The sequence below is a fragment of the Ipomoea triloba genome, chromosome 12, assembly GCF_003576645.1.
Source record: "Ipomoea triloba cultivar NCNSP0323 chromosome 12, ASM357664v1".
Classification (NCBI taxonomy): Eukaryota; Viridiplantae; Streptophyta; class Magnoliopsida; order Solanales; family Convolvulaceae; genus Ipomoea; species Ipomoea triloba.
The window spans coordinates 751,350-763,477 of NC_044927.1; the positions used below are offsets into that span (position 1 = coordinate 751,350).

General features: G+C 35.8%; 2 protein-coding genes across 3 annotated transcripts; one reads left to right on the plus strand and one right to left on the minus strand.

Moving 5' to 3' along the window:
- Positions 1-204: 204 nt before the first annotated feature.
- On the minus strand, positions 205-2,348 carry LOC116000139 (homeobox-leucine zipper protein ATHB-6-like). Its single transcript, XM_031240170.1, has 3 exons — positions 1,855-2,348; positions 1,150-1,505; positions 205-949 (listed from the first exon to the last, which is right to left on the minus strand). The coding sequence occupies exons 1-3, from the start codon at positions 1,889-1,891 to the stop codon at positions 449-451; spliced, it is 894 nt and encodes a 297-aa protein (XP_031096030.1). The 5' UTR covers positions 1,892-2,348; the 3' UTR covers positions 205-448.
- A 3,499-nt stretch (positions 2,349-5,847) lies between these two features.
- On the plus strand, positions 5,848-10,288 carry LOC115999993 (GLABRA2 expression modulator-like). 2 transcript variants are annotated; one of them, XM_031239982.1, is made up of 5 exons: positions 5,848-6,507; positions 6,899-7,000; positions 8,331-8,602; positions 9,324-9,536; positions 10,009-10,288. In XM_031239982.1, exons 1-4 carry the CDS (start codon positions 6,138-6,140, stop codon positions 9,510-9,512), a joined length of 933 nt encoding a protein of 310 aa, XP_031095842.1. In that variant the 5' UTR covers positions 5,848-6,137; the 3' UTR covers positions 9,513-9,536; positions 10,009-10,288. The 2 variants fall into 2 exon arrangements, with proteins under 2 accessions (XP_031095842.1, XP_031095841.1); XM_031239981.1 differs by lacking the exon at positions 10,009-10,288 and having other exon boundaries at positions 9,324-9,883.
- Positions 10,289-12,128: the final 1,840 nt, after the last annotated feature.

The following is a 12,128-nucleotide window of genomic DNA, read 5'->3' on the forward strand; positions in this document are numbered from 1 at the left end:
AAAACAACCTCTCAAAGTAAGGAGCTCATTGTAAACAGTATGTAAATGTCTAGCTCATCTGTTCAACTGAATTACTATGATTTGTATTCTCTAAAACGTGAAAACTCTTGAAATTGAGAATTCAACTTTTGAAAAAAAAAAAAAGTAAGGTACAAATTATAAAGTGTTCCTAAAATTTGGTGAAAAATTAATTGCAATGAAAAATGGAGTAACTGAAAGACGTAACATAATGGCGATGAACATAGAAGTGATTGATTTTTCGGTGTCTTGTGTCCTTGAGACTTGATTCTTTGATAGGTGCTACCTAGGAATTGAAGCAAATGAAATTTCATTTTGTGCAATTTGATTTAACACAGTGATTACAGAGCTAATTTTGATGCTCCAATGTTTCTGAAATTTTGTAATTTATTTGAACGCGGTAAAAACCGTTGTTCTAGAATTCTTGATCTTAGGATTCATCTTCCCAATTCCAATCGTCAGGGCAGATCCAAGGGAACGTCGGAGCTTGTTCTTCCGACAGCAGAATGGTGCAGGGCTCCTCGCCGGCGGCGAAAAAATTGTGCTCCTCAATTTTCACGAACTGGGAGTCGTCGTAGGAATCTCCGAGGATGTTTTTCGGGATCTCCGAGAATTGAGCTGGGTTGTCGGACGCCGTAAAAAACGCCGCCGCCGCCGCCCCGGACGAAGACATGGCGGCGTTGGGGCTGTTGTCCTCGTTCAGGATCGCGCTGGAGTCGCTGTCCGATGACCAGTCTTTGAATTCCGCAAAAATCGAGGCGTTTCCGCCGCCGTGGAAATGGTTGTCGTCGAAGTTTAGCTCTGTTTCATTGTCGGCGGCCGTTTGTTTCGACTTGCCGCCGCCGCCGCTAAAGGATTCCACCGCCTCTTCCTTCACCGTCACTTTTCTCTCTCCATCCTCACCATTCATCTTCCCTTTCAGCTCCCGAATCTGCAAAAGGTATCACCAAAACCATTAAAATGTCTCAAACCAAATATCATAGATCAGATCAAATTAATATGACTTATAAATTACAACATTTAAAGGTTAATTATAACTTTATAAGTCTTTTTAATTTGAATTAGACCGGTTTATCCAATGTACACTTTCAGTGATTGTGAATTTTGAATAGATCAGAGATGAAGTGTTACCTGTTTGAGGAGATCTTGGTTGTCATGTTGGAGAGTTTCATAGCTACGTTTGAGGGAATCATAGTTGGCTTTCAGGACGCCGTAATCTCTCTCCAGCTGCTTGGTCTTCCACCGTGCACGGCGGTTCTGGAACCAAATCGCCACCTGTCTGGGCTGAAGCCCTAGCTCCTGAGCAAGCTTCACTTTCCTCTCCGGTTCAAGCTTATTCTCCATATCAAAATACTTCTCCAGAGCCTTCACTTGATGCACCCCCAACCGCCTCTTCTTCTCCCCCATCCCGCCGCCGCAGCCGCCGCCGGCGGCTTCTTCCTCATCAACACCTTCCATCATTGACCGGAACTCCCTACCGTAAACATCTGCATTAAATTCAACAAACACAAACCTTAATAACACCAAAAAAGAAGTTACAAATGACTCGCAACTCAAACCCAAACAAATTTGTCAGCAACTATAAAGTTACAACTTCGGATAGGTGCAACCTATTGGTCTGATTTGAGTTAATCAGACAATTTAAATTGGTTTAAAATTGAAAGTTTTACTTTTAAAGATAGTTTAATTTGAACTGATCAGCTATAAACAATCTAAACTAATTTAACTCTTTCAGACTCTTAGTCAATTAGATCACAACGAGTTTACTCAATGTGCACGTACTATAGATAGTAATTGTGTATAAGAATAGAAGCAAAAACAATGAGGTTGTCTTGCCTAAGGAATCAGAGCCTCCAAGTGATGATCTCTTCATGGCTGGCTGTTCTGATCTGCTGACAAAATTCCAATCTTTTTACTGACACTTACGGGGATTCTTTCAAGAACTTTGGGCTGTTGTTCTTGGACTGTAGTGATGAAGAAGAAGATGATGATCAAGAACAGTTCAGAAAAGAAAGCAAGCTGGGAAACAAGTCCCCCTTTTCACATCTTTTGAGCACAAAAACTCCATTTTTGTACTTGTTAGGTGGCACCATTACTGCTAGTTTAGTTCAGTTCATCCACCTATGAACCCACCAAGAACAAGCAAAGCCCACAAAGGGAATGGAATGATTGAAGCAAAACTGGGAAAAATTTGCCCTCTTTCTCTCCAAACATTTCCATGCTTACATCATTAGTTGTTGTTAGAACACAGGCTTAGGTCAGAAGACTCTCAGAGCTGTTCATCTACAAGAAGAAGAGTAGAGGACAGGGAAAGAAGAGGAAGGGGAGAGCTTAATGGACTTATTAGCTGCCACTATAATTTCTCTTTAAATAAAACTGAACTAGGGTTAAATGCAGGGTTAGATTCTGACTGGGGTTAGGTATTTCTTGCATACTTTGTATTCTGGGGGACTATCCTTGGTCCTATTCAGTGTACTAGCACTCTAGCAGTGGGGTACCTGACCACACTAATTTTTTTTAAAACAAATATATATATATATATATATATATATATATATATATATATATATATATGATAAATAGATATACAGAGTATATACTATACTGTTGAGTCTGTATTAGAGGCATCTTCATCATATATTTTTTTGAATTTTTTTTTCTTGTGTGGAGGAATGAGATAAAGAAAAAGCTGAAAGGGAGGATTTTGCATTTGCAGTTAGTAAACGGGTCGCAAAGTTTACAGTTGATTATGTTTTCAAGTCACAAAAGTCAAGACTTAATTCAAGATCAACAGTTAAAAAATCTAATATTTTCAATTGCTAAAAAATTGTTTAGAACTTAAAGTTTCGATTCTCAAGTAATCGAAGCCAAATACTTAATCCACGAACCACGATCAATTGTTAGAAAAACTTAAATTTTTTTTACCACCAAAATTTAAAATTGATCAAAAACTTAAAATTTGTCATTGGTGATGGTCATTTTCCCAAAGTCATGTGAAGCCAAGTGCTTGATCCAGGCCCTTTCCCAAGTCCACATCTGATCTAATTAAGCACTTCAATTCTGGTCCAATTTACCAACACAAAGAAGGTTTGTTACAGCTTTCTTCACATTTCACACTCAACTAACATGATCCATCTACTGTAATTTTTGCATATATATGAAGGTAATAAATTCAGTAAACTACTGAAGGTAAATTTACATTGAAGTCATCACCCCAAGGAAAAAACTGGAAGGTACTGTCATGATGGTGAGTGTAGCAGGGTTTACTGAACTGTATGTAGGAAGATGTCAGGATCAAGCCACTATCCAAAAATTATTGGGATTCGAACTAATGATTTATTCTGATACCAATTGTCAAGATCAAGGGACTATTATTATGTTAAAAGTTATATGGAGTAATTAATAACAAATATTTAATTTTATTTCTTTAGCATAACAATTAGAATCACATTTTGATGACAGAATACTGAACTCGATTTTTTAAGCGGTAGCATGCTGGGAATTCAACAGTGTGATGATAAGTAATCTGTCATTGCTGCTAGCTAGCTGCCATGGAAGGGGAAAAGAAAATTCCTGCTTTTTGTAAGGTGGTCAGATCGGACAACACGTGTGGGTCTGAGCTGGGGGGTGGGGCTTTCTCTCAAAGGTTCTAAGTGTTCAACCAAACCCCAACACATAGGGAACTCATCACTCGTGAGATGTTTGTTTAGTTTGTATGATTTTGCATTATTTTGTGGAGAAATATATATATACTCCCTCTGACCCTATTTATATTGTATATTGTCTGGCTGCTTCATATAAATCATATGCATTATTAATTATTTTTGGCTGACCATCAAAATCTGATCTCTATCTGAGAATGTGCAACAGACTCAACTAAAAGAGTTTGAATATGTACCGAGTAATTTATACCACAGATCGGTCAAGAGAGAATTGAGGAACTCATGACTTTCTGGTGTGAGAATTACTTCTTATTCGACACCTTCTTGCCGTCTTGCCGAGCTCCAAGAACAGCAGCTATCAATTTCTACATCTGCCAAAACTTCAAGCATGGATGCATGTCGGAAACAAAACCTTTATTTCAATTCACAATTATAACTAAAAAAAAATAAAAATCCCAACTTTAAAAATTTGTTTGTAATGCCATATCGCACATGACAGCTTGGGTGGAGTGGGATGGGATGGGAACCAATCCCTTTGACGAGTAACGACAACATGTGCCATCTAATAGTCCAACGCTGTTGACCTCATTGTGGTTTGTTAATCCGCTCATTAAACATCATAATCCTGGGATTATAAGTCCACTGTTAGACTAATTTGGTTGGGTTGCCTAGAGCTCAACTAAACCTCTTGATGGAGATAATTGAAATGGTTCAGACGAAATTAATTAACCCAATTAAAAATTAACAATGGTTTGAATATAAGGATAAATAAATGTTTGAAAAAAGCAATGAAAATTGCCAAACATTTTTTGTTTGACAGCATCATTGTTATCATTCCAAACAGAAGATTACTACCTCAACCATTCAGGCATTCGTAACAGTTTTTGATTGATTCCGCATCCCGAGTTTCGAGCTAATGCTTCCCACTCGACCTCCCCTCACCTCTTTCCTTTGAAGTGTCGTAATTATATTAAGAGACAAATTAAGGAAAGTAGCTATCAAGTTAGACCTTGTAAGTTGTAATGGAAGACAGCTTTTCATTGGTGATAGATTTCATCAGCTTTTTGTTCTTTCATTTTTGAGTGAAGTCCAAAAGGTAACCGGATGTGCTATGGAATATAATATTGATGTGGTCAAATTAGTAAAAATTAGAGGTTGTGATCGCACATTAGTTTAAGATTTAATCAACTTGGAATCACACGAGAAGTAAACTGCACTATGTATATGTAGTGAGGTGGCATTTTCGATCCATTTGTCGATAGTAGTCCATCAAAATTTATAGCTGTTTATACAACTTTGCGTTTTGACTGCTTGATTGTGGAGTTGAAATGTGATTTAGGTGAAGAAAAATAGAAGGTTAATTATATTACTAGTCTTGGTTAATTATGATTTTTGAGAAACAAATCAAGATTAAAAGTGTGATTAATTTTGCCAAATTTTGACTATGCTATTATGTGATATAACAATTTGTGCATCATATCATGCATATCATGACAGATTGCCATTCATATACATGCATGTATACCTCGTACCTTTGTCTAAGACAAATCAAGAATTGAAGTTTTATAATGTTGATGATTATTGGGCCAAGCCCATTGGGGACTAGGCCCATTACTCAGTCTAGGAGGACTGAAGTGGTAACGATAAATTATTGTGTGGACTTGAAAAATGGACACTAGTATACGACTGTCGATTGGTAAGTTCGTTATTAGGCTTCTAGACTGAATTATAGCTTAATGTGTTCATACATACTTTCTCAACTTATTGAAATACAAAAAGTCAATGTCAAAGTCACAATTATGTTACTCAACCACAAGACCTTTGACGGTTCATATGAGATTTTTTTTTTTTTTTTGGTTACTTGACGACACGGTAAGTATACAATCAATATCAAGCAGTTATTAAGAGATGTAACATGTGCTGATCTCAAAATATTTACCACTCGTTAAATAAAATTTAAATATATACAAATTTGATGACACAGCAAGTATACAATCAATATCAAACAGTTATTAAGAGATGGAACATGTGCCGATCTCAAAATATTTGCCACTCATTAAATAAAATTAAAATATATACAAATTTGAATTAATATTTATTATTAAATATTATAGGATTTCCCTTTTGGAGACTCGTTTCCAGAGTCAAAAGTTAGGCGCCCCATTTTCTTTGGTTCCAAGTCCAAAAACGGGCCGGCACGACCCAATATTGCTGCGTTCCCGCGTTAAATTCGCCGGTCACCCTCTCACCGCCCACCGTACGGACTTCACCGTTATAACCGGTTACCCTGTCGACGCCGATGATTCACTGTCAAGATCACACATTTCAACATCGAGATCGTTAGCGGAGAGCTCCACCTCCAACACAAAATCTCACGCGCCACCGCACGAATCCACCGTTTCATAAAGAACAAATCTGAATTGGATTTGAATCCTGCTTTCTAGGTCACGAATTTTAATGGACCAGCGAAACGGTGGAGAAGAAAAGAAAGTAGAAGCCACGTCGGCGAAGGCGGATGCGGAGCCGTTGCCGGAGCCGAAGAGCTCGGGTCTGGAGGCGGATCCGGGACAGAATCCGGATCCCGTCGCTGACTTAGGGCCGCAGCCGGAGAATTCGAGCGATGCGAATGAGAACCATAGCGAGATTGGGAGTGGAAAATCGGCGAACGCGGTGAATAGATCGAAGAAGTCCGTGAGGTGGAGCCAGGAATTGGTGTCGGAGTCGCCGATACCGCAGACGATGCCTTCCGATGAACAGGGATCCAATCCTTATGGCGGTTATTCTTCTGCCTCTGCCAATAACAATTCTTCTTCCTCCAATTTCAAAGGTCGCTCCCTTTCTTTCTCTTTTAGATATCTACGCTCGCCCGCATAACAAGCATGAGATTCGAATGTATATAAATTTCTTTGCATTTCTCTATAAATTTATTCATTGAATGTTGACTTCCACATGTTTTATCTATTAATCCATATACATTTACTTAAACCTTATGACTTTAATGTCTACTAAGAATAACTAGATTCGACTGTTCAAATTCACGCTCTTATAGTCTTATCTATGTAAGCCATTGCCTTGATCAAATATGAATCGAAAATGAAGAGCTAGTTGACTACAATATGGTTGTGTGAAATGCAGGATTGTGAAGTTTTATGTTTATAACTAGTTTCCAACACAACAGATATAGTAATATAGTATTGATACTTTGCTTTTGATGTCAGATACAATGGAGACTGTTAAAGATGTCCTAGGGAGATGGAGGAAGAAGGTAGGAGAAGCAACAAAGAAGGCTGAGGATTTAGCGGAAAACACTTGGCAGCACTGTAAGTTGTCCCAAAGATGAAAGTTATTTTTGAGAATGTGTGCATGCATGGTACATTATAGAGGTTTCTTTTGAGGGTTCTTCCAGATCATGGGTTTGTGCTTCATAATCCCAAAGATGAAAGTTATTTTTAAATCCTAATCTTTGATTATTGATATGAAGAAGATGACACATGAATCTAGCAGTATGACATTATGTTTGTGGAACAAATCTACTGTTTAAATTAGATTAGAGACATGATTGACAAACTGGTGGGGTGGAGTGGGACAAACTTCTTCCATAGCACCAAACAACATATACTGTTCAACCTCTAGTTAACATAGATGCAGGGGCTAGACACAGGGATTCAATTTTAGCCGTTTCACTCAAAAATATTTATATCATGCTGGATTTAAGTTGACCGGTGAACATAATCCGATAAAAATTACCATTAATCCTAGATAGTTATGCTTACTATGACTTTGCGAATAAACAGTTAAATGATTTATGAGGATTATTTTATGTTTGCTATTTTTAATTTAAAAAATTTAGGCATTCCCAAAATTTAGCTAATATTCTTCTCTTTCCCAGGATTCCCAAAATTCTTTTTTACATTTGCTTAACATAGTGTGAGTAGAATTGCGTAATGAGAAGTTATATTACAATGATATAAACAAGTTATCTTGCATAGTTGATGGAAAGTTTGCTATTAGTATGGACATTGGAAAATACGATGCTTTGTGTGGTTGATTGTATACTTGTTTAAATATATTTATATAAGCTATTGTTTTTGCATTATCTTGGTATGACTATCTAAAGAACATCTTCCATGAGGTCTTTCAGGCTTATGATGTGAATAACTTTTGAGAGAATTCAATATTTGATTGTGATTAGACATTTTATTTAAGATTGTGTGATGTATTGTTTATATACCTGAATGTCTTTACTCATTAAAACAATCTTCATTTTTGTTTAAACATCAACATACATATTCTTTCGGAGGCAATTGTTTCCCATCAGTACATATAGCCCTGCATTTTCTTCCTTTTACACCATCTCTTTTCCAATGTTGAGACTTCTGCCTTATATGGGATTTAAATTCTATGAGCTTTCCTTGTGTTTGTGGTGTGAGGGGAGCTAAAGATTTGATGGGGTTTCTCTTTTGTACTTTTGCCTCATCTTCTGTTCTGTGTAATGCTCTAATCACTTTTCAGAGGGAAAAAATATTTTAATCTGCTCTTGCTGTTGTGCTTTCATTATTTATAAATTCATCTGCGAAAGTTAATCTCAATATTTGTGAGACTAGAATATTTTTTTGACAAAATCACTGAAATCTTTGCCAATGGTTATAGTGAAAACGGGGCCAAGTTTCACTGATGCTGCTTTGGGAAGAATTGCACAGGGGACAAAAGTTCTTGCTGAAGGTGGCTATGAAAAGATATTTCGCCAAACATTTGAGACAGTGCCCGAAGAGCAACTTCAAGATTCATTTGCTTGTTACTTATCAACATCAGCTGGTCCAGTTATGGGGGTTTTATACGTCTCTACTGCAAAGCTTGCATTTTGCAGTGATAGTCCTCTTTCATACAAAGTTGGTGACAAGACTGAATGGAGCTATTATAAGGTATGTTTCGATTTGCCCCTTAGTATTTAGACTTTCGAGTGTGATTATGTGTATTTATAAAACTTATAACCATGTAAGCTGTAAGGTAATTCGTTGATCATTCCTCATCTGCAAGATGGAAACTCATATTTACCATTTTCTGTCCTTTGCTAAAGTAGTTATTTTCCCTAACAGGAAAAAGGAAAATCCATCATGGTATAAAAATTAAATTTTCTCCCATCACTTCTGTACTTCATTAGCCTTCTTTTCCTATTGGGGGTGGCTGGGTTTGCTTTTACAGGTAGCCATTTTCTTAATGGCAGTAACAGCATTTTAAGAATATTTACCAGCCTAACTCATACTGGTGAATCTAAATCTTCTGAGTCTTATTTTGTGTATTTATTGCTTTTAAACAACTCAGGTCTACCCAACAACTTATAGTAAATTATTCTTTTGAATGGTCAATGCGTTACTTCAACAGGCATGCCCTTTTATCATACAATACCTTTTCTAAACTCCTAAGTCCAGAGCTCTAGGTGGTAAATTCTAGATATTGTTTTTGTTTTCCTTGTTGGCACTTCTGCTTTAACTCATTCATTTACCTTGTCAGGATGCTAATTGAATCATTGAAACATAATCTCGGCAAAGTTAATCTTGATTGAGGCTAGGTCCTATTTGGTTTATGTTCTAATCACATTAAGGCCTTTCTCAACCTCTCTATATTTCTCTGCAATGTGTGCAGGTAGTTATCCCATTACATCAGCTAAAAGCAGTTAACCCTTCAACTAGCAGATCGAATCCTGCTGAAAAATATATCCAGGTCATATCCGTTGATACCCATGAATTTTGGTTCATGGGCTTTCTTAACTACAATGGGTCAGTGCAGTGCCTGCAAGACGCTTTAGATGCACACAACATGCATTCTGTGTGAACCAGCCGGCCTACAACAACTTTGGTACAAAACATGCTTCGCTGTCTGAAAGAAGTGAAATTTTGCCAACCTGCATATCGTGCCTGACCAAATATGTTGGTTATAACATTTGTGGAAGGAAGAATCATTCTTGTCTTTCTAAAACGGAATTATCTGATATCAGAGAAGTACAGTTGGATTCTATATAATTTATCTGAACCAATAGCTGCATTAGTAAGGCATTACTGTGTTTCCTTAGAACAATACAATGGGCATTTTCCTCATATTTTGTCCATATTGCTCAACACTTTTGGTCTTCCCCCTTGCCCCTGTTGTGAAGTCTTCTTTGGTTTCCCAATCAGCAATTCACTTCTTTTTGTCATTTTAGGCTCTCTCTCTCTCTACTTTGTTATATGGTTTTATGTGCTGTTGGAGTGGCTTCAAATCTTTAATGTACTTGAACTGGAAACTCAGTAATTTATCTGAGTTATGACTGGAACTCATATTGTTATTTCAGGTCTGAACAACCCGTTTTCAGGTTGGCCTTAATGATGAAACCAGTGCATGAGGCAGATTTGTTTGACCTTTGTTGTTGTATCCTCGTGAGAAACAAGACAATACAGGGTAACCGCCTCATTTAATGTTTCGCCTTAGCATACCTCATGACATTAAAGTCTAGAGGACCGAGTACATCGTATTAGCATAACAACCCTGTAACAATTATATTCTACCTGTTTATATTTTAAATTTTAAATGTGTGTGGAGGCTATTTAATAAACAAATTGTATTAATTTTCACTCATTCAGCATTAACTTTTATATATTCAAAACATCACATACATAATATATTATAAAATTAACCTAATTAATTCAACATGTCAACTATAACTATATTTTTAAAGGGAAAATATACTTGTATCGGGTACTAGTCAAAAGCCTTACAAATATTTATTTGTTTCATTACGTAACGGTCATGAAATGTTTTCAAATGTTTTTGCTTTATTACAAAAAATGGTATGGAAACATATCCGGATGAGTTTCAAAATATAAAATGGTATGGAAACATATCCGGATGAGTTTCAAAATATTTCATATGTAAAGACGTTTAAAAAAAAAAACTCTTCAGTTTTTGTACATCATAACTAATATTCGTAAAGAAATGGTAAGATATATGGGACGGGGAGAGGGGCAGCGTGAGAGTGACAGACACATATTCTTTAAAAGGGAGATGTTGAGACAAATTAAAAGCAAAGTAGAGATGAGGGTTTTTGCCATTTCAGTGGAAGCATGATGCTAGTGGAGAAAAGAGTTAGACATAGCTACCCTAAATTTAGCAGTTATCATTATTTAATATCTAGGACTTTAATTATTTTGATTTACGAAAAAACTTGTAGCCACTACATGAAAATACATTCCAGGTGAAACACACGTCTTGTGATCTTAGCTGTAAATGATTACAAGGAGGTCAACGAGTCTAGATTGTCCATAACTGATTGACAGAAATCAATAAGACCAATAAACAACTCTAATAGAGAGTTAATCTTAGAATTTTGTGGTGATCAAATTAATTATTGGACTAATTCGGTTAGGGTTTTTCCAACCTTAATTATTATTTGTACTGCAAGTCCTAGCCATGGGGCCAATACTACTAGCATATATGTGAAATCACTCAATAACCCAACCCCAACTTTTGTTGCACCCCCTGCCACACTCACATGCCTTACAACAATTGATGTTTACTCCAATTTAGAGAAAAGTGGTTTCATATCAAAATGTGACTGTCTTGTAATATTTGTTAAACACATTTCATATCTATCTATACTTTTATATTTTGGGAAATACTTTAGTGTTATTGCCTTCAATACCTTCGGGGAGGGGGAGAGGGATAATTTGAAAAAAAAAAAAATTTTTATTCTGTTTTTTTTTTTTAAATCACTTGATATGATTGAAATACTCCACTCTTTCATTTTTAGTACACAACTAGGTATAGAAAATCTCTTATTTTCGACTACTTTTATCGATCATTCAATATTTCCCACCATTTTTTTTAATTTTCAATATTTTTTTGACCAATATTTACGTGGGTGGACAATAACTTTTGAACCTTAGAAAAAAAAAATCCTAATTTTCATCTATTTGTAGTTAAAAAAAATTAGCAGTTGATTGAAAATTTGAAAATTTGAAAATTTTTGAATTTAGCAGACAAAATTTTAAATGAAAAAAAAAATAAGAAGAAAGATATTTATTCTATATATGGTAAAGAAAGAGATGTAAGAAGAAGAGAAGGGGTAAAGGGAGGGAATAGAGAAGAGAAGAAACGAAGGAGAAGAATGAGGTGTTGGCAATTAGTGGATAACTAATAATTAATAGCTAGTTGTGTCAGTTGTTTTGACTTAGCAATTTATAAAAAAATATTTGATAATTTAATTATTTATTATCAGCATATAACATATAAAATGTCTTATAATTAAGGACTTCAGTTTATTAATAAGTTGAATTTAGAAGTTATTATTATTATCACCATCATAGTTGTTGTTGTTGTTGTTAGTTGTTGTTTGTTTGTTTGTTTTTGTTTTTATTATTAATATAATGTCATTATAAACATGTATTTAAGTTTCAAACCTAATCTTAAAGGCTC

What these genes read in the sequence shown, in the direction of transcription:
- LOC116000139 (XM_031240170.1), bottom strand. Translation starts at nt 1,891, where the DNA reads ATGAAGAGATCATCACTTGGAGGCTCTGATTCCTTAG. An exon ending in TGGAGGCTCTGATTCCTTAG is followed by an intron (nt 1,506 to 1,854) that starts GCAAGACAACCT and finishes AATTTAATGCAG; the next exon opens with ATGTTTACGGTAGGGAGTTC. An exon ending in ACCAAGATCTCCTCAAACAG is followed by an intron (nt 950 to 1,149) that starts GTAACACTTCAT and finishes TACCTTTTGCAG; the next exon opens with ATTCGGGAGCTGAAAGGGAA.
- LOC115999993 (XM_031239982.1), top strand. Translation starts at nt 6,138, where the DNA reads ATGGACCAGCGAAACGGTGGAGAAGAAAAGAAAGTAGAAGCCACGTCG. An exon ending in GGAAAACACTTGGCAGCACT is followed by an intron (nt 7,001 to 8,330) that starts GTAAGTTGTCCC and finishes CAATGGTTATAG; the next exon opens with TGAAAACGGGGCCAAGTTTC. An exon ending in CTGAATGGAGCTATTATAAG is followed by an intron (nt 8,603 to 9,323) that starts GTATGTTTCGAT and finishes CAATGTGTGCAG; the next exon opens with GTAGTTATCCCATTACATCA.